Genomic DNA, 22,513 nt, shown 5'->3' on the forward strand with positions numbered 1-22,513 from the left:
GGTGAAGCTCTATATTCTTGGACATTTGCTGTACTCACCTCACAAAAATGTCTACGAGCCCCAAATCCTGTTCCTTTGTCTTTCACTCTTGACCCTATTCTGGTCTTTTCTCTGACCAATACGACGAGTACATTTAAACATGATACTATTAGTTTATGTTGTTCTCCATTTCCTTACCAGTATTCCTCTTTTCTTGGTTTTTGTCTTGCCCTCTTTTTTCTGTCATAGAGATTGGGGTGGTTAAAAGCCCTGACAGGGTCAGTTTCTGGGTGTGCTTGCTGTGGATCATCGAGAACGCCGGCTTAGAACACGACATGTCAAACAGAACTCGATCCCATACTGCCAGGATCCTGGAGTTTGGCCTGGGCAGGCCTGACTCGGGCGCTGTGCCCTGGAGGACTGTGGGGACTTCATTTCTTGTTTCCAAGCCTTGTGAGACTCTGTGATGCTATTGTCTAATGAGCTTTGCCTTCTAGAATTCTAGAGTCACACAGAGGTCCAAATTATCTGAGGGCAGTGGTTCTCATATTTTTACTTACAGAGTTTGTTAAAATGCAGATTGCTGGACCTTCCCCCAGAGTTTCTGTTTCATTCGGTCTGGGTTGGGGCCTGACAATTTGCTTTTAGAAACTCCCAGGTAAAGCTGGTGCTGCTGGTCTGGGGCCACACTTTGAGAAGAGCTGTATCAGTAAAAACATTTTCTTGTATTGCAATAATTATTGGTAGCTGAAGTTGTTACTATAAAAAATTGAGAGCATCTGCTACAGTACAGTCATAAAGCTATTCCGATGTTTATTTCCAAAGCAGTTAAGATTTAACATCATCATTTAAACTATAGTTACCCAATTTTATTAGTTACGTTCTGTTTTATACTTTGTTTTCATCCCGCTGAGCAGATTTTCTTGCATAAAAGTCGTGGTTAGCATTGAAGCCACATTGAAATATTGTTCAGAGCAAACAAAGATAAACAATTATTTAAACAATTCATGTTTGGGGAAAATTGGATGTATTTTTTAAATTCCTTAATGTGTATTCCTTTAAAAATGTATCAGAGGCTCCGCTCCTCCTAAGTCACCTAAGTCAATATAACTTTAGAAGGAAGCAATGCAACTGGAAACTGCATATGGGAAAATGCACTCTCTTCCCAGAAATCCTACCAGAACAAGATGAAACCTAACCAGCTGCCATTTTTCACTTATTAAGAACAGACATAATCTGTGTAACTTAATGCTGACAAGATGTGGTGAGGTTCATTCCTTGGCCTTGTAAATTTGTATAGTTCTTCAGGAAATGTGCTTGTCAGTATATATTAGCCACAGAAATGTTTGTATCCTGTGACTCAGTAATCTCATATCTAGAACGTCGTTGACTCTAAGGACATTTCCAAGTATGATAAAAGCTGGATGGACCAAGTTATTTTACAGATTGAAAGCCATCTAAATGCCCAGCAATAAGGCAGCTGCTTAAGTAAACTATGGCAGACTCACTTGGTCACCAGATGATTACTTCTTACTCAGTATATTTGATGTGTAACAACATGGAAAAGAAAAACATGCTTTTTGTGGTGGGGAAAGAAGAAAATTGAATATTCTGTGGGTACAACTGGTCTTTACACAGACATTTAAGGACTGCATGGACTATGTCACACAATGGTTGGGTTGGGATGGTGAGATTTTATGATTATGTAGTTTCTTCTTTTTCTCTTTTTTGAAAATCTTCTGTAGTGTTCTTGAATTCCTTTTCTTATGTAAAAAAATTTATTTTTTCTCTCCTCATACCCTTCTTGCCAAGAAATAAAAATTGGTATAATGTTCTGTAATTGTCAAAAACAGGTAGAAGCTTTTAGCAGTTTTTGGCTACATACAATTTCAAGCTGGTTGTCCTCTTTTAACACACACCTTTCAGTCCATTTTGTGTGGACCTGAGTCACTGGAGGGTTTTGTAAACTCTGAGGTAGACATAATCATGTAGTTGACCACCATGTAACCTTGTTGTTCTAATCTAAAATTTTTATTGAAATGCTGAGAGGGCTGATAGGCTATGTTGGACACCCCCGACCCCCCACAAAAAACAAACCAAAACACCTTTGTTGCCTGTTTACCTACAGATTAATGTTTTATCTTTTGATCTCTGTAGTGCAATTAAGCTGAGGCCGAAAGAAGGGGAGACGTACTTCGATGTCATGGCCGTCATTGACCCCGTCACCAGAGAATCACAGAGACTTGCCCCACTGCTCTTGGTAGGGACAGCTGCAGAGGCAGTTCTCAGCTGTATCTGAAGTGGTCACATGCCCCCGTGACTCTTGAGAGCATCACTGTTTGCTTAGTTTTCTTCAAAGGGCTTGGAAACTGTGGTAGGGAACCTTGGGTGGCACATGTCTTGTCTCCATAAAGATTGGTCATGGCTCTGAAAACAGCTTCATAACCTTAGCTGGTACAGGTTTGGTTGGTTAGCTCATATAAGTAAGAAAAAAAATTACCCTATTTAGAGCAAAATGTCTGAATTAAATCTGTTTATGCCATATTTTATTTGTAATGGTGAAGAGGTAAAAAAGTAAAAGAATTCTGCTTTATCATTTTTCTGTTTTGTAACTAGCATGTTTTGGTAGCATGTCTTTTAGATATATATAAGATACTACAATTTTAAGAAAATTTTAAGAGCTCTGCCTAAAACAGTTGATCCAACTTTTCTTTTTTTTTTTTTGGTTTTATTTTTTTAAAGACAGTTTTAATGAAGTATGATCAACTTTTTTTGTGGAGATACATATACATATATCTATATCTATAGATCTAACCTATATCTATATATATATGCACACACATATATATTCTCCCCCCCCCCCCCCATGCCGTAGTATGTATCCTGCACTGATGAATCTTTTGAATTTCCCTGTGCAGACAGCTCTGCATTACCTGTCTGTTGCTTCACACACACGGGGACAGTGATTTTAGTAACCCACTTCCCATGTTTTTGGTCATGTGATCCATATGTGTGATTTAGATTGTACACTAGAGTTGTAATTTTCCATAAGTGCCATTGCAGACTTTATGGCACTTACTATATTTGTATCTTTTCTTGAGATATTAAGAAATATTCTCTCTGTTAACTCAGCATCATGCGGTAAATTTCTGAAGAGAAAATGTAAATATTTTGTCTCAAATATCAGTCATTTTCTGTATAGGAAAAAATTTGTTTTGTCATTTGGTTTGCTCTTTCAGGTTTTAACTCAGCTGATCAACATGAATCTAAGAGTATTTATGAACTGCCAGTCTAAACTTTCTGACATGCCTTTGAAAAGGTAAAACAAAAGTTGTTTAAGAAATCAACAGTTGAAAAAGTGTATTAAATCTGAAAGCTGATATTCAGTGTTAAGGATTAAATGGGTTTATAGGTGGATGTTGCATTTGAAAAGACCATTTACTGAGTATTTCGTTTTGCTAAATTTTGCTCTCATCAGAAGTTCTGCGAACTTAATATGCGCCTGGGAGTGTTTCGGTGGGATTAACCCAAGATCCGTGCCCTTGTGCTTTTCTTCTTTCTTTTCTTGGGTCAGAATTACACGGTTCTCTAAGTTTAGAACATTTGGACCAATATAGCTGTTAAAGGTACCTAGTCAGCTGTGCTGAGGAAAGATCTTTTACTTTTTCATCTTAGAAGAAGAGCAGTTATTTCAATTTGGAATATGTTTGTCAGAAGAAGCTTGCTGAGGCTCATTTGTGCATATCTTGAAAAGGAGGGCAGGCTTAGATGAATATTCTCTGAGCTTTGAAATGGTCATTTATGGAAAAAGTTATATAAAAACAGTTAAATTAATAGTGTAGCACATGTTGGGGCTTGGCAAATTCCTAATTTACAAATGTGCCTGTATTCTGTACGTTACATCCTAAGTGAACTGAAACAGGTTTGGAAGTGACAAGAGGGTTCCCAAGTTCCACCGTCGTCCCTGAGCAGGAGCAGAGTTCAGACTTGCATGTAGTGTTTCTAGGGCTTGCTTGAGAACCCATCACTATTTAGGATTTTGTTTTTAAGCGAAAAATGAGCTTTTGTCAGTGAAGGGAGGCAAGCGCCCAGGATATGTTTGCGGTCCCAACAGCAGCACCCATGACAGTACAGGAAGGAGGAACCTCCATCTCAGTCCTGTCCCTCCTGCTCTTCTCCTGCATCTTCAACAACCACAGGACGGCTTATCATTTAGGAGATGTTTGCAAACACTTCCCCAGTCTGGAAGGATACTCTTCCAAATCTGGTTTGTTGTAAGCCGGTTGTTTACCTGTGTGGATGCCTGGAATCTCAAGGACTGTGATTGTATTCGAAAAAGAACATTTTTCTTTTTCTTATTATTAGTAATTTCCGGTGTACAAAACAACATAGTGATTAAACATTTATACACTTCACAATGTAATAACCCCACCAAGTCTACTACTCTGACACCGTATATAGATATCACAATACCATTGACTATATTCTCTATGCTGTACTTTACATCCCATGACTATCTATATTTATTTTTTTAATTACAGTTAACATTCAGTATTATTTTAAATTATTATCAGGTGTACAGCACAGTGGTTAGACATTTATGTAATTTATGAAGTAATCTCCCTGATACATCTAGTACCCATCTGCTAACATTTTTCTTTTTAATTTCAGCTTTTATCGTTACGTCTTAGAACCAGAGGTTTTGTTTACTTCAGATAATAGCTTTGCTAAGGGTCCAATAGCGAAATTTTTGGATATGCCACAATCTCCTCTGTTCACTCTGAATCTGAACACACCTGAGAGTTGGATGGTAGAGTCTGTCAGAACGCCGTATGATTTGGATAATATTTATTTAGAAGAGGTAAGATCATTGCTTCCAACTATCTAATCATGTGTAAAACCTATTTAAAATGTAGTCATGATAGTTTCTGACTGGATAGACTAGATCATAGTCTAGGCAGGCTTTTCAGACATCAATGTTCGGGCATAATTGTATTTTTAAAAATAACAGTTTCATTGAGATCTAATCCACATACCATAAAATTCACCCTTTTAGAATGCACAGTTTTGTAGTTTTAATATATTTACAGAGTTGTGCAGCCATCATCACTGTGTAATTTTAGAATGCTTCCATCACCCTGAAAGAAACTCGGTACCCATGAGCAGTCACTCCCCTTCCTCCTGGCAGCCACAATCTATTATCTGTCTCTATGATTTCATCTAAGTAGAATCACATAGTTTTATGACTGCCTTCTTTCACTTAACAAATTTTCAAGATTCATCCATATTGTAGCATGTATTAGTATTTAATTCCTTTTTTCTTGCCAGATTTTTCCCTAGTATAGATATACCACATTCCATTTATCCGTTCGAGACAGTTGGGTTGTTTCTACTTTTGGCTGTTATGCATATTGTTGCTGTGAACATTCATGTACAGGGTTTAGGAGATATACTTTTATTTCTCTTGGGTATATACTTAGGAGTGGGATTGCTAGATCATATGGTAATTCTCTGACATTTTGAGGGATCGCTGAGGTATTTTCCAAAGTGTGCCATTTTGCATTCGCCCTTATGACAAATGATGTTAAGCATTTTTTCATGTGTTTATTGGCCATCTGAATACCATCTTTGGAGAAATGTCTGTTTAAATCATTTGCGTATTTTTAAAATTTGCTTGTTTTTTTGTTGAATTATAAGAGTTCTTTATATATTCTGCGTACAAGTCCCTAATCATGTATATTATTGGCAAATAGTCTCTTTCATTCCATGGGTTGTCTTTTCACTTTCTGGATAACGTCCTTTGAAGCACAAACATTTCAAATTTGGTGAAGTCTAATTTACCTATTTTATTCTTTTGTTTCATGTGCTTTTAGTGTTCTACCTAAGAAACCATTATTTAATCTCAAGTCACAAAGATTTGCTTCTATGTTTTCTTCTAAGACTTTCACAATTTTAAACTCTTACATTTAAGTCTTTAATTCATTTTGAGTTAATTTTTGTATATGACGTGAGACAGAGTTCCAGCTTTATTCTTTGAGTGGATATCCAGCTGTCCCAGCACCATTTGTTGAAAAGACTTGTTCTTTCCCCATTAAATGGCCTTGGCACTTTTGTTGATCAGTTAACGCTAATTATGAATGTTTAATTCTAGGCTGTCAATTCTGTCCCCTTGAGCTCTGTGTCTGTCCTTAGGCCAGCACCACACTGTCTTGTCAAAGCTCCCTACTGTAGCTTTGTAGGGAGTTTTGAAATTGGTATGTGTGACTTTTCCAGTTTCATTTTTCTTTTTCAAGATCGTTTTGGCTATTCTGGGTTCTTTGCATTTTGAAACCAGTTTCTTAGTATCTGCATCAAAGGCTGATGGGATTTTTACAGGAATTTCATTTAATCCCTAGTCAATTTGGAGAGTTACCATCAATAATATATAGAGTTCTGATTCATGAATATGGGATGTCTTTCCATTTATTTAGGTCTTTAATTTCTTTCAACAGTGTTTTGTAGTTCTTAGTATACAAGCCTATATACAATATCATGTCATCTGTAAACAGAGGTAGTTCTTTCTTTTCAAACTGGGTATCTTTAATTTTCTTGCCTAATTGGGAAATTTAAAAAAGTGCTAATTCAATCTCTTGTTATAGGTCTATTTAGATATTCTGTTTCATTTTAAGTGAATTTCCAGAGTTTTTTGTATCTTAGGAATTTATCTATTCCATGTAGGTTTTCTAATTTGTTGACATACAGTAATTTATAGCATTTTCTTATAGTCTAAGTTCAGTAGTAATGTCTTCTTTTTCCTTGCTGATTTCAGTAACTTAGCTCTTCTTTCTTTTTTCCTGGTCATCTACCTAAAAGCTTGTCAATTTGTTGATATGTTTGAAGAACCAGTTTTTCGCTCATTGATTTTTCTCCATCTTGTCTATATTTCATTAATTTCCATATAACTGTATTCTGAGTCATTAAGGTAAGTGATCCTTTTTTCCTAATCCGTTTTCAAAGATAGAGAGCTCACAAGTGTAATTTCACTGACGTCTCTTCACAGCCCTCACTCTCTTGTACGTAGCTCAGAGTGTATTAACAAAGGAATTAAAAGACATGGTCTTTACTTTCAAGGAGCTTAAAGCTTCTCAGAGCCTCCTTCTTTTTTAAGACATTTGTCTCTGTGTCTACCCTAAATATCTCTTGCTACACTTGAAGCTTGTTTCCTGATTCTGTTGTTTTGGGAATTGGGAAACCAGGAACTTAAAAATAGTTACCAAAGGATTTCTCAGCATTCTTTTTATTAAGTTAAATAACTCTAGTTTCTTTAAGGACCCTTTAAGTACTAAGTTAGGGGAGTATATTTGTGTGTGTGTGTGTGTGTGTGTGTGTGTGTTCACGCTTACCTTACTCCCCACCCTAGTCCTGTCCACCATATTTTTAGGAAATACAATCGTTGCCCTTGAGGAACCAACTTTTGTTGAAAAGATTATAAAATGGCTACAAAAAACACTAAAGAACAGTGCAAGGAAGTCCAGAATCAGATGCAAAGCAGGGTGCTTTCTATATCTTGAGAGCTTTTGCTGCTCTTTCTTAGGTCCCTTCCAGTTTCTCTGCAGTCCACTGTAAATACAGAGCCCGAGGCTTGGAGAACAGGTGGAGGCTACCTCTTAGCTCTTATTATTCATTATACTTGTGGAATCTAGCATTGCAGTACCATATGCAGTTCCAAATAGTGCATAATTAGCAGTAGCTAGAGTCACAAACCAAGTCTGAACTAGGCTTTAATTAGCTAAATCTAAGCTCCCCCAAGAATTGTAGTTATAGCGTATTTTCTACAAAGAATCAGTAATAATTTGGGCAGTTGTTGTAAAACATGAGTGGTTTTATGCCATGTGAAGCCATTAAGTACATTTTAAACATTGACATTTAGAACAGCAATATTTTCAGCTATATTCTAAAGACCAAAATGAATTTGCATTTTCCTTTGATGTTTCTTGGGTCTTTCTCATTGTTTCTCTGTTGTCTCATGGAAAGTAATCCTTGTAGGACTGTCTTTTCTATCTTTTCCATTATTTAGCTTTTAGATCTATTCATTCATTACGCAGTTTATTTTATATGCTTTTCCCAATGCTACCTTCCTAGATGAGAGTCTTATCTTCTCATCTGTACTTTTGGAATAACTTCCTTATTGTTTTCTATGTGTCCTTTTTTTCCTGACTCTCTTTTCAACCCACCTGAGTTTTAAAAATTGTATACAGTTGTTAATCACCAGCGCAATTAAGATACAGAGCATTCCATCACCCCCAAAAGTTCTCTATGCCCCTTTGCAGGCATCATCCTTCCCCACTTGTGGCCTCAGGCAACTGCTGATCTTCCCTCTGTCACTATACTTTTGCCTTTTCTTGAATTTCTTACAAATGTGATCATGCAGTATGTAGCCCTTTATGTCTGGTTTCATTCACTTTGCATAATGTGTGAAATTCATCCATGTGGTTGCATATAGTTTGTTTCTTTTTATTGCTGAGTAGTCTTCAAGTGACTTAATTGTGGTGTTGCAGGTGGACGGCGTTGTGGCTGCTGAGTATGAGCTGGAGTACCTCTTACTGGAAGGTCACTGCTATGACGTCACCACTGGCCAGCCCCCGCGAGGACTGCAGTTTACATTAGGAACTTCAGCCAACCCAGTCATCGTGGACACCATTGTTATGGCCAATCTGGTAAATCACCAGGGCTTCTGATGGTGATACTGAGTTGTGTTGCTGTGGGCGCTCCCATTTGTGATGGAGCAGCTGGCATTCTGCACACGAGCGAGATGAAAATGCATGAGGGACTGAATTGGGTCAATATAAAGGTCCTCAGTTTAGTTAAACTTACAATTGTAATTACATGTCACCTTAAAAGAAAACATGCTAGAATATTCTGCTCTGAACTAACTGGCCCCTGGAAGTGCATTGCATGTGAGATACAGCACTGTTCTTTTTGTTGGTTTGCAGCTCACTCACATCACGTGCTGATTCTTCCCTTAAGTATAGCTGGCGGGCAGGATTCTCGGCTCGACTGGCATATTTTGCTAGTGTTTCTAATGTGTAGATTTTTTTAAAGAGTTGCACTGATTTGTTAACTTATTTAGAATGTAGGTAACTGATATTTCAGAAAAAGAAGTAACTGCCTCTTAGAAATAGCATTTTGATATTTCAAAGAAAACTAAAATTTGTCTTTTCTTCTTATCCTAGGGTTACTTTCAGTTAAAAGCCAACCCAGGAGCTTGGATTCTCAGACTAAGGAAGGGACGTTCTGAAGATATTTATAGGATCTACAGGTAGGATTAGGTGATGCAGGTGCATTTTTTTCAGAACATTTTGCTCTGAAAATCAGCTCAAATTGACTACTACACTGGCAGTGGGCCAGGGAATAAGAATTTAATTTGTAAATGTATGTGTGATGAAACAATGCTTTTCCAGGAAATTAAACATGGAAGAATGGGCAGGGTGTAATTGGGTAATAAGCACTAAAATACTAGTAAGTATAGTGAAGTTTCACTTTTTAATCATCCCTTTCTGCTACCAGTATCCTAGAATCAAATCATCTGTCACTGTGATGAAAACCATAGGCAGATGAGAAGCTGAGTCATTTTAAGAAAGGAGGAAGGAAATGAAGGACAGTCCGACTTTTCTCCCCGGACGATACATTTCCCGCCTCGGAGTGCACTGCAGGTGTACAGTGCCTGTGAATTTCAGTCGTGACACTTTGGTACTCATGCTGGTCCTTCCTGGCCTGTGTCACTCCCAGAGCATGTCATCAGAGGTCAGGGTTTTGTTTCAAGGTTTGCTACAAATGACTATTATTAATAGGTAAAAAAATTACACTACCCTTTAAAAAGGTGTGGTCTAAATTCTGTCTAACGCAGTTTAAATTAGCTTTAGGCTACGTGAAAAGACTTCATGTGATGTATTTAGGGAATGATTTCCATTAGGGTTTGGTTAAACACCCTCTGTTGTATCCTCTTCTTAGCTCTGACATAGGTGAAAGCAGTATGAATTCTTGCATGTTTTTCTTTCTTTTTAATTAAAGTTTAGTGGGGTGACAATGGTTAGTAAAGTTACATGGGTTTCAAGTGTACAATTCCGTATTACATCATCTATATATCACATTGTGTGTTCACCACCCAGAGTCAGTTCTCCTTCCATCACCATGTATTTGATCCCTTCTATCCTCATCTACCACCCCCCTCCGCACTTACCCTCTGGTAACCACTAAACTATTGTCTGTGTCTGTTAGTTTTTGTTTCTTTATTTGTTTGTCTTGTTCCTTTGTTGTTTTCAGTTTTATATCCCACATACCAGTGAAATCATATGGCTCTTGACTTTTTCTGTTTGACTTATTTCACTTAGCATAATAATCTCAAGTTCTGTCTATGTTGTTACAAATGGCCCTATTTCATCTTTTCTTATGGCAGAATAGTATTCCATTGTGTATACATACCACAACTTCTTTATCCAGTCATCTATCGAAGGACACTTTGTTTTTTTCCATGTATATTTCTTACTCAGGAAATAGAGGACGCTTGTATTATAATGATATCTTTATTGTAAGCAGTTGGTTCTCCTCTAAGTAATGCTCTCCCCAAATAGGGTTTACAGAATTTTAACTATCATAAGCAGTGTATCTGTTGTCCTTTTAAACCCTGTTCCTTCTGTGTGCCTGTTCCCTGGCCATTGTCCCCACTCCCTAGGAGTGTGGGACTCTCCTCTCTTCCTGCTCTCTAGAGCTCCCTGCCTCCTGTGCTTCCCACTGGGTACTCCCAGCCTTTGGAGTGTCTCATGCTTCCCCATCAGAATCTTCCCTTTGCCGGAGAACTGTGCTCTCTGTGAGATGACAGTGAATTCATATTTTGTCATGTCTTTCTGCAGTCAACACCTTGAAAATTGGTGGATGGAAATTGTAAGCATTGCAGTTAGTTGGTAGGGAACTGCTTTCCCTCCTCTGCCCCGTCTGCCTGCCGGTAGAACTTGTTAGCTCTCTTCTGCCGGAGCATGGGTGCGTGGCTAGTCAAGTGCGTCTGGGCAGAAGGACAGAGCAGGTGTCCTTATGAGCCTGAAGTAGAGCCATGCTGTGCTGCTCATTCAACAGGGAGTAGAAGGGATGTGCTTTCCATGACTGCAGAGCGGCCCGTGGCCCAGGCTCTCCGTTACTCACAGTGCTGGGCTGGGCTTAGACCTCGTGATTACAGATGCTGGGCAAGTGCTCGGCCTGCGCTTCAGCACCGTGACCCTCTCACGCTATGAAGGTCTTTTCAGAGGGACTCAGACGGGAAGTTTGGACTGTGGCTGACTGGAAGGATCAGTGTTTAAAGCGTAGAGATTTTGGCCAGTGCTTTTGCGTAGCTTGAAGGGGTTTCTTCCAGGTCGTGGAAAAATAATTTGTTCTGAAAAACACCTCTGTGATAAAATGATGAACCGATATGGTGGATTGATTTCAGATCATTTACTGTGATTTGTAGTATCTGCCTTACAGACTCCCTTTCTTTTCCTCTCAGCCATGACGGTACAGATTCTCCACCTGAGGCTGATGAAGTTGTTGTTGTCCTCAATAACTTCAAGAGCAAAATTATTAAAGTGAAGGTGAGTTTGGGATGTTAAAGCAGCCACTCTTTTCTAGCTGGTAAAAGTGGCAGTATTCTGGTATTTGGTAGCTATTATCCAAAAATATGTATCTTGAAACCAGCCCCAAACTATAATATGTGAGTTGATGGATATGTTTCCTTCCGTCATCATGCCTTATTGTAATATTCATTTCACAATACATTTGTACACAAAGTCAACACATCGTATATCTTAAATTTATACACTGTTATTTGTCAGTTACATCTCAGTAAAGCTGAGGGGCCAGAAACAAATCCAAGACTTCAATTCACCTTTGGAATTTTACTCTGGTGCTTATAGGAATGCTGCTTTAAATGCAAAATGTCTTCTGTAAATATGCATTTGTGGCTTTCTTCAACTGAGGGTGAGCACCTTTTAGATAATCTCAGCAGTACAAGTCTCATTTTAGATAGAATGTTCTCATAGATAACGTGCTGCTTGTATAGCCACAATTCCACTATTAGCAATGACTTTATTCTCAGACAATTGGAGAGCATGCCAATGGAGATTTCAGCAACAATGGTGAATGGTAGCCCTGTTTAATTTCTTCTCACTTCTATTTCCTAGTCTCAGAATTTTAAAGTTCTTGTTGCCTTAAATTCAAGTGAAAGTTGTTACGGTGTAAGTGCAGGCACTCCTTTTTATTGCACTTCAAATTGAAGGAAAGACTCTGCACCAGCAAAAGGATGCCATCTAGCTTCATTGAGCTGCTTGCTTTATTGCAGTGTCTGGAACTGAACCCCGTGTCTCTGAGTCTGCCTGTAATCTGTACACAGTAAAATCTAAAGCAGGCCACACATGGTGGAGCAGGGAAATGGTCCCTATGCTGTAGAGAAAAAGCACCCTGTCTTTGTCTTAGTAAATCCTGAAAAAGGCTATGACATTAAATGACTCCTTCCTGCGCTTTTTACCTAGAACTAGCTGTTAGCTTGGTGAACTGTTGTTCTATTTTTACTCAGACTACATTTCCTACACAGTTGAATTTGAGGTTCTTTGCCCATTTTTAAAACTGAAAACAGCTATTGTCTGATTAAAGGAGGTTGGTGTCTTCTCACTTAAGGTTTTATGTGATATGATAAAGATGCTTCTATGCAGATGTCCAGCCTCCGGGTGGGTCGTACCTGCTGGTGTGAGAATTGACCCTCCAGTGTTGGCAGTACTCACAGGGGACATCTGATTAGGTCAGTTTAACGCCTAGCCCAGTGGGAGGAATAAGCTGATCCCATACGATGGCAGGTTCAGAAGAAAGCGGACATGGTGAATGAAGACCTGCTGAGCGACGGAACCAATGAGAATGAATCTGGATTTTGGGACTCCTTCAAATGGTAAATAGGCTTCAAAAAAAAAAGTAATATTTTTGGGAAAAACGGAGATACAAGCACTATCCCTCCCTTCTTTTCAGTATAGTAATTCTGTCCTGTGCCTTTCAGATTCTGCTCTGTGCAGCCAAAAGATGCACTTACACTTAGCACAAATGAGTATTTACCACTGACGGACTAAAAGAAGTTAATGTCTCCTCAGTGTGGTTACTTCTGTTCCATACTTCTTGGCTTTTGTTGGCTCGTGCCTGCCCTTCGGAGGGCTGACTGGTGATGGCCCAGTTACTTTCCTTTGGACGGACTGCGTTCTGTGGACTAGCTAGCCTATGTTCAGTCTGTTCCCAGAGCTGCACGGTGCCCTGCTGGCAGCATCCTTGCATTGTCCCATGGGTGGTTGTGCTGGGCTTGTGCTCTCCCCAGGTTTCAGGGAGGCTCTGTGGCAGCTGCCCCTGCATCGCCCTCCAGGGGAGGAAGGGGAGTGGGGAAACATCATCTCTGCTTCTCTTAAAGGGCCATGTGTCTGCATCAGCATTTCACATGTGCTTATGTTTCCCTTGATTATTATTTAGGGGCTTCACTGGAGGACAGAACACTGAGGAAGTGAAACAAGATAAAGATGACATAATTAATATCTTCTCTGTTGCATCTGGTCATCTCTATGAACGATTTCTTCGGTTAGTCGCATTGATTATTTCAATATATATGAATGAATTTGTCACAGTATTCTTATTTCGAGAGTAAATGTTTTATGGGATTCTGCCCATTATACTTGTGTCTATTTGAAGCACTCTGAGGGTTGTGAGTGGATTACCACATATAATTGTATTTGTTTTAATCTGGCCGACAGCATGAAGTTAAGCTTGTATTAAATGCATCTGTGGTTATTCCAAGACTATAAAGCTTTACTATCACTGTGCACACATTATACATAGTGGTGTTTATTTAGACCACAGATTAGGTTACCACAGAGAACAGAAGTAGAATAGGGCCATAGACCTGCCTTCTAAAGACTCAGGATTTTAGAGCCGGGGACATCTTAATTCTCATAGAAAAACACCTCTGTTCGGGGTGAAGGGACTCCCGGGAGGTCACACATTCGGTCCAGAAGAGGCCACAGGGGTGCACTGGTGCCATAATGATCCCAGGGAGAGGCCTCGGGCCCTGTGGTCAGTGATCAGGACGGTGCCCGGACCTGGTAGTGACGTTCCCAGTGCCAGGTTCCAGTTACTTTTCATTTCCCACTACAAATCAGGAGTGTAGCAAATAATTCAGAATGTCATTTTACTTATGTTTTAGGACCTCGTATTTCCAAGAAATAATATCTGATCTAAAATAGCAATGTCAGAGGTTAGTAACAACTGAACTCAATTAAATTCCTTGACCCAAAATGTGTTTTTGTTGTTTTCAAAGTAAGGAATCCTGAAACTGTAACTACCTGCTGCCCCCTTACCAGTCCCCGCTCTTCTCCTTGGCAGGGGTCTCCAGTACAGGTTGGGGGGGCTGGGCAGTTCTACGGAGTGGCTGTGGCTTTCCAGGTTTTCTTTTTAGCGTGATGTTAACCACAACCAGTTAACCACAACCTCTGTTATTCATTTGTATAATAATTAATCAGTTCATGAAGCAGTTTATTTAAACATGTGACATAATTAAAACATTTGCCTTTATCAGTAGGTATATTTTTACAGGTGAGAAATACTCCTTCTTTCTCATTCAGTGATAACGTTGTAAGAAGGAATAAGTACAGTTTTCATTTTCCATTACTGAGGGTCTCTGCCTAATTGAGCCATGAGTATGCTCTGCGGTGACAAACATTTAGCAGTCTCGTAATTGACTCTACTTAATTTTGTTGAGGTTGAAGAGCTTTGGAAGATTATTATTATTATTTGCTTTTCTTTGACAGCATAATGATGTTATCAGTACTGAAGAATACCAAGACTCCTGTGAAATTCTGGTTCTTGAAGAATTATTTGTCCCCCACATTTAAGGTTTGTTCCTCAGGGAAGAGGAAAACCTTCTTATTAAGGAGATATGTGTAGTATAATATACTTTTTATAATTCTATGTTATCTGTATAATTTAAAAACCTTCCTTTTATTAAATTACCCTGATTCAGTTGCATAGTTCTATGTCAGTTACTCTTCCAGGCTGTTCTATTTTGGGGGAGCAGTTGTTACAAGATTGAACACAAAGTTATGTCCTGTTTGAAGCTTGGCTAACAGAGGAGGAGAGTCTGTATCTTCTGCTTTGATGAAATACCACTGTTTTCCTTTGAGTGGCATGTCCTGTCTACTTAGAAAGCTCCGTGCTGGTTTGCAGGGAGATGATTACTACTCAGTAATCTATGGAAGGAATGCTTCATCTCTGTAAAACAAAAATCACACTTGGAAAGTTTTCTGCTTTATTTACATCAGTTAGTATTTGTCATCTAAATTGATTTATTTGCATCTTTTTGTTGTTCTGTAGAATTTACTATTACAAACCATTTTTCATGTATTCAGTAGTATCTGTGCTGGATAAGTAATTCACTTCTGCTCCCCTAAAGGTACTTGTATTTAGAATTTGAAAGACTTACTGGCAGCAGATCTGTTCAGAGTGTTTGGGTTTGTCATGTCATTCCCTGGCTTAGACCTCTCAGAGAGAAAGGCTTGAAATCAAGTTGAAACAATGTTTTACTGGTCAAGTTTAGACAAATTAACTTAAAGTTCATTTCCCTTAAACACACACACACACGTAAATTAGTTATGTAAAAGCCTTCACTTAAAGATTTATGTCACATTTCATGTCGTGCTCAGAAGTCATAAAGAAATTTGACAAAAGTTTCTGTGTATTTTATGTAGTCACAAGTGAGTCAGGGTCAGTTTTTTTTTACTAGACCACTGTTACGGTAAATGTTTTACTTGTCATAATCATGTTGGTTTACTTATATTAACTAGTCAGTTTTCTTAATCAAAGTAAATGATTGTGTGTTGTTCCTTGTGTGTGTGTCTAAAAATAGGAGTTTATACCTTATATGGCAAACAAATACAATTTCCAATATGAGCTTGTTCAGTACAAATGGCCCCGGTGGCTTCATCAACAGACTGAAAAGCAACGCATCATCTGGGGTTACAAGATCCTCTTCCTGGATGTGCTCTTCCCACTAGTCGTTGACAAGTTCTTGTTTGTGGATGCTGATCAGGTAAGCTCTTCCAGGGCACTTTCAATAGTTTGTGTTAAAGGCGTGAGGCTTCCTTTTCCTTTTGGAATGGTTTTATTTTTCCAGTTATGGAAAAGTATATGCTCATTTTCCATTATTTAGAATATATGGAAAGGTATCACCCAGATGTGATCACTTTTAAATTTTGCATTTGATATAACTCCTTTTCATATTTTTTCTATGCCTCTTTTACAGATGTCGTTATATCATGTATGCAGTTTTGCATCTTACTTAATTCATTTCACATACAAACTAAAAATAGACATTGTTTCACATTTGTCCATATATTAATTCACGTAAACCTCCCAACAACCCTGTGAGATCTCCATATTACAGATGAGGAAACTGAGTCACGAAGATGCTAAGCAATGTAAATTTGTTTTATTTCTGCTCTTTTCGAATATTTAGACTACTGTGTGCCAAGCACTAGGCTAAGTGTCTCACGTGTTAGTCAGCAGGCACTCAGCTAATCGGTGGAAGAACCTAGAATTCAGGTGGGAATTGGCCTCCTGCATCACCTCTGCCCCGAACCACAGAGCCGCACTCCCTGATGCCCTCCCTCAGAGAGGTGCTCTATGTGTTAAGGAAACTGCTGTCTGCATGCTTGTCTAACAACAGATGTGTGATCTTCTTTTCTCCAGATTGTCCGAACAGATCTGAAAGAGTTAAGAGATTTCAATTTGGACGGTGCCCCTTATGGTTATACTCCTTTCTGTGATAGCCGAAGGGAAATGGATGGCTACAGGTTCTGGAAATCAGGGTACTGGGCCAGCCACTTAGCTGGGCGAAAGTATCATATCAGGTACTGAAAAAGCTAACACTGGTTTTTTATTTTCTTTTAAATTAATGTGTAATACAACTGTGAATAGTAATCATTAATATGGTTCATAAATAAAAATTATAAAACATACAAAGTCAAAAAAATCTTCCCAACTCTGTCTCTCTTCCACCTAGTTCCCATCCCACAACAGATAACCTCCGCTATTAATTTACTTACTGTATCTGTCCTTCCAGAGTTTCCTTTTTTTTTCTAAAATTTTATTGGGGAAGGGGAACAGAACTTCATTGGGGAAGAGTGTGTACTTCCAGGACTTTTTTCCAAGTCAAGTTGTCCTTTCAATCTTAGTTGTGGAGGGCGCAGCTCAGCTCCAGCTTCAGTCCAGTTGCCAGTTGTTAGTTGCAGGGGGCACAGCCCTATCCCTTGCGGGAGTTGAACCGGCAACCTTGTGGTTGAGAGGACGCGCTCCAACCAACTGAGCCATCCGGGAGCTCAGCGGCAGCTCAGCTCAAGGTGCCTGTGTTCAATTTTAGTTGCAGGGGGCGCTGCCCACCATCCCTTGCGGGACTCGAGGAATTGAACTTGCAACCTTGTGATTCGAGAGCCCACTGGCCCATGTGGGAATTGAACCGGCAGCCTTCAGAGTTAGGAGCACGGAGCTCTAACTGCCTGAGCCACTGGGCCGGCCCCCTTCCAGAGTTTCTTGATTCTTACATAAACAACTATGAATTCTTTTTTACACAGAAGATGAATTCTCTTTTATATAAAATATACCATCCTATTTACAGTTTTGTGCCTTGCATTTTTTTGTTTTTTTTTTACTTAATATTTCTACTGGATCTTACTATATCAATACGAAAGACCTTATTCCTTTTTACATTTACATATCAGTGTTGTAACAGTATGTATGTTATTACATTTATGATCTTTGGCTTGACATACAATGTTGCCATAAGTAATTAAATGCATTATTTTGTATATTTCAGTATTGCTACAGGATAAATTTTCCTATATGCATTTGTTGCTTTTCTAATGAGCACTACATTACCTCTCTGGTCAAAGTGTTATTTGGAAGATTTGGAGGGTGAGGGGACCGGTAGGAAGCAGTACGTACAAAGATAAATGTTGGGGTGTGGTTAATTTCAAGTACTGCACTCTATGTTTATGGTCAAAAAGAATGGTAATACTGTGTGGGCTTTTTTTTCCCCCCTGCAACATTGAAGACGTCAGAATATCTTTGACTAACTATTATTTAGCGGTTACTATAGCTTTTATTATCTAATATGCTGACATTTTGCTAGAAATCTTTTGTCAGAGATTATTACCTCTGGAAGGCAATTAAATAAGGAACAGTGACAAACTGAGTTTGTGGTGGCAAAACCTGGGATTTGTAATGACTTTCTTAGCCATCTTCGAAGTAGTACATACCCCTTTTCAAAAAGAAGCCAGAATTTTTGCCTAGTGGCCTGTTCCATTATTCAATAGTTACTTTTTCTGCTGTAATCCATAGTCATAACAAATGATCTTCTTTCTCCAGTGCACTGTATGTTGTTGATCTGAAGAAATTTAGGAAAATAGCTGCTGGTGACAGACTCAGGGGACAGTACCAAGGTCTGAGTCAGGATCCTAACAGCCTTTCAAATCTTGATCAAGTAAGTGGCTATTTTTTTTTTGGTTAACGCTTTCAGTGATGGGTATACAATGTCGTGTCAGAAAAATGAAGTATTATTTGCTTCTCAGTTCTTTCTTTTGGGATAGTGTTTTATTTCTTTATTGAAAGGAATTTTGTATATATGTGTGTGACATTTTTATCTGTCCTCAAGAGAAGACACGCTAGTGAAGAATGTCATAGGCCTGGTGTTCGCTTGGGAAGGGAGATGGAGGGAGGGTGCTGCCTCTCGGAACCATTACTGTCTTTTTATTTTATACCCAAGCTAGTCTGATACATTTGTTTTTCTGCCTGCTGGGGTCAATTTGTTTCTCTTCTTTAGGCACTAACCAGCTCAGGATTCACAGTATAGAATACAGTGAGTGTCACAATATCCCTTTTTTCTATGTCAGAAACTATAGTGTTTTTTAAGAAGTTTAGCTGAACCACAGTTTGTTAATGCTAAACATTTTCCAGAGGTGAGATTACAATTTAAATGTTTTAGATAGTTTCACATATTTTGTTTTGCTTAAGTCTACCTTAAACATTTTTAAACCTTTGTTGTGAAATATAGCATCCATAAAGAAAGGTGTTCAAAACAAAAATATACAAATATTTACATATTTATATGCATCAATGAATTACCACAAAGCAATTTTCTATGTACCACCACCCAGTTCAAGAAACAAAACCTAACTATTATCCCAGAAGCTATCCTTCTTTAACAAAAGTATCCAGCATCCTGACTTCTGTGGTAATGATCCCGTTGCTTTTCTGTGTATAATTACTACTTAAATGTGTATTCTTAAAAATTTTAGTTATTTTTGTCTGTATTTTTCCTTTCTCAGTGGCATCATAAAAGATGTACTCTTTTGAAACTGACTTCTTTTGTTCAGAGTTTATGTTTGTGAAGTTCATCCATGTTATGTATAGTCACACTGGTTTTTTTTTCTATTCTGCATTTGGGTAATTTTCCATTTGTGTCTTCCACGGGGGATGCTGCTGTGGTCATTCATGCACATGTACACGTATTTCTGTCATGTGTACAACTACAAGTAGAATTGCTGGGTCATTAGATTTGTGTATCTTTTTCTTTACTAGATAATTCCAAACAGTATTCCAAAGTATTTTTAATTTATACTCCCATCCGTCATGTAAGAATTCCTGTTGTTTTATGTTTTAACCAATACTTATTGTCAGTCTGTTAATTTGGTAGGTGTGAGCTGGCATCCCATGTGGCTTTCAATTGGAGAGTTTAATGCATTTACATTTAATGTAATTATTAGTGAGGTAGGATTTACATCTGCCATTTCCTATTTGTTTTCTTTATGTCCTCTTGTTTTTTGTGTTCCTCATATGTTATATAGACATTTTAATTCCCTTGTTTCTTTTACTCTACATTTTTTGGTTATTTTCTTAGTGATTGTCTTGATGATTATCATTAACACTTTAATTTATGACAATCTAGTTTAGATTAATAACAACTTAATTTCAGTTGTATACAAAAACTTTGTTCCTCTATAGCCTTGTCCCTTCCCATACTGTTATTGTCATACAATGTATGTGTTTACACATTATATGCCTTCAACACAGATTTCTGCTTGCTTTTTGTAGTTGTTTTTTAAATCAGATGGGGGAAAAAGGAGTTCCAAACAAGAAACACGTTGATATGTCTTTTTATATTTACCTGCATACCTTTACTAGTGCTCTTTAATTCTTCATGTGGATTTGAATTACTGTCTAGTGTCCTTTCATTTCAGCCAGAAGAACTCCCTTTAGTATTTCTGGTAGGGTGGCTCTGGAGCTATCAACTCTTGGGGAATGTCTAAATTTCTTCATTTTTTGATGGATATAAAATTCCTGCTTGACTGTTTTTTCTTTCAGTAGCTTGAATATATTGTCCCACAGCCTTCTGGCCTCCATGGTTTCTGATGAGAAATAGCTGTTAACTTTGAAAATCCCTTGTCTGTGACAACTCTTATCTTTCTTGCTCGTTTTTAGGTACAGAATACTGTCCTTTGACAGTTTGATTATGATGTATGTAGGTGTAGGTCTCTTTGAATTTATCCTACTTGGAGTTCATTGAGTTTCTTGGATGTTGTAGATTAATGTTTTTATCAAATTTGGGAAGTTTTCTTTATTTCTTCAAATATGTCTGCCCCTTTCTCTGGGGACTCCCATTATGTGTACGTTGGTATATTTGATGGTGTCCTATAGGTCTCGGAGGTTATACTTATTTTTCTTCATCCTTCTTTCTGCTCTTGAGACTGGATAGATCTCAGTTGATCTGATTCTTTTTTTCTGGTAGCTCAAATCTGTGGTTGAACACTTCCAGTGAATGTTCATTCCGGTTATTGTATTTTTCAACTTCAGGTTTTTTGTTTGGTTCTTTTATATAATTTCTATTGCTTTGTTAATATTATCTAATTTTTCAAACATTATCCTCATACTTCTTTTAGTTCTGTTAGACATGGTTTCCTTTTGTTATTTGAACATATTTAAAATACGTCACTTAAAGTCTTTGTCCTATAAGTCCAATGTTTGTGCCTCTGAAAGTATAGTTTCTATTACTTGTTTTTTCTCCTCTATATGGGCCATTCTTTCTTGGGTTTTTTGCATGTCTCTTCATTTTTGTTGAAAACTAAACATTTCAAATAATACAGTGTGGCAACTCTGGAAATCAGACTCCCCCCTCCCCCTCACCAGGGTTTGTTGTTGCTGCTTGTACTAATTGTTTGTTTGTGGCTTCTAAACTAGTTCTGTGAAGTCTGAATTTTTTGTCTGTCTGATTTGCTTAGTGGTTAACTAAAATTGGACCGAGATTTCCTAAGGCTCAGAATCCCTACAACTGCTCCCAGTTTTTGCCCAATGCCTCTAGGTACATGTAGGGGCACATCCTCAGCAGTCAGCCAGGCAGGTTACAGCTCTACCTTAGCATCAGCTTTCCCTTACAAAGAGCTCTGAGACCAGCCAGAGCCAGAGCTTGGCCCATCTGAGGTCCTTCTTAATTATGCGCACAGCCCTGAGCATGTAGAGCCTCACATGTATGTTGCCTTCTGTATTCCCAGGAGCATGTCTTTTCTTTTCAAAGTCTCTATGGATATCTTATTGTTCAGCTTTTCCTTTAAAGATTTTTGGTTCGTTTGTTCTTTGCTTTACCTCAGGCAGCCTCAGGAAGCTTAATATATTCAAGAAGTGCTGCTAAGGAGAAGCTTTTGGCATTGGGCAAGTTCAAGTGAGATTGAGTAGAAATAAGCTTTTACAGTACAGTCTTCCAGGGAATGACCAGTCAGGTCAAATAATGACTGTGCTTTAGGAATGAAGCTTTGAAAGACCTTCAGCCTTCTTCCTCCAGTATGGAAATGCAGGCGGTTAATTTCTGCTGCTGAAGGAGAGGAGGAGAATGGGAGTAGGGTGCAAGTTAAAACACCACAAAGTTCACTATTCTTACCAACATGCAGCCATTTTTCTTGAGTTTCCAATGCTCGTTTGGTTGCTGCAAGTCTTTGGTTAATTTCCAAAGTTCTGAAGAAGTTATTCTTACTATTTTTGCCAGATTTTGAGTTGCCAATTTTGGGTGAATTGTCAGAGCTCCATGCTCTGCCATTTTTGCTGATGTTGCTTCCCATTGTGGTTTTATTTTACATTTCCATAATTAATAATGAAGTTGAATACCATTTTGTATGTTTACATCTGTTTAGATACTGTCTTTTGTGACATGCTTATTTAAGTATTTGGGTTGTTTAGTGCTTTTCTTGATTTACGGGCATTCTTTATATGTGCTGATAGTATATCCTTTGTTAGCTATCAATTTTAGAAAATTTCCCACTTTGACTCTCTTACTGATATCTTCTGTAGTCAGCTGGTCAGTATTTTCCTTTATGGTTAATGCTTTTTGACTGTTGTTAAGGTTATGAAGATGTTCTGTATATGAACTTTATTGTTTTTCTTTCACATTTAGAGTCTATATTCT

At 38.2% G+C, this 22,513-nt stretch overlaps 1 protein-coding gene across 5 annotated transcripts in view; it reads left to right on the forward strand.

Annotated features, from left to right (window-relative positions):
- Positions 1-22,513, forward strand: part of UGGT1 (UDP-glucose glycoprotein glucosyltransferase 1) — a 124,922-nt gene that overhangs the window by 90,846 nt on the left and 11,563 nt on the right. For all 5 annotated transcript variants that reach the window (XM_019717989.3, XM_019717992.3, XM_019717991.3 and 2 more), the window contains 12 exons: positions 2,137-2,239; positions 3,219-3,298; positions 4,651-4,840; positions 8,517-8,675; positions 9,192-9,277; positions 11,495-11,579; positions 12,837-12,925; positions 13,489-13,593; positions 14,820-14,904; positions 15,914-16,096; positions 16,756-16,916; positions 18,430-18,544. In XM_019717989.3, the coding sequence (XP_019573548.3) occupies positions 2,137-2,239; positions 3,219-3,298; positions 4,651-4,840; positions 8,517-8,675; positions 9,192-9,277; positions 11,495-11,579; positions 12,837-12,925; positions 13,489-13,593; positions 14,820-14,904; positions 15,914-16,096; positions 16,756-16,916; positions 18,430-18,544 (1,441 nt within the window). The remainder of the gene's footprint in view (positions 1-2,136; positions 2,240-3,218; positions 3,299-4,650; positions 4,841-8,516; positions 8,676-9,191; positions 9,278-11,494; positions 11,580-12,836; positions 12,926-13,488; positions 13,594-14,819; positions 14,905-15,913; positions 16,097-16,755; positions 16,917-18,429; positions 18,545-22,513) is intronic.

Source organism: Rhinolophus sinicus, chromosome 17 (genome assembly GCF_057876585.1).
Source record: "Rhinolophus sinicus isolate RSI-liver-muscle chromosome 17, RSI-T2T, whole genome shotgun sequence".
Lineage (NCBI taxonomy): Eukaryota > Metazoa > Chordata > Mammalia > Chiroptera > Rhinolophidae > Rhinolophus > Rhinolophus sinicus.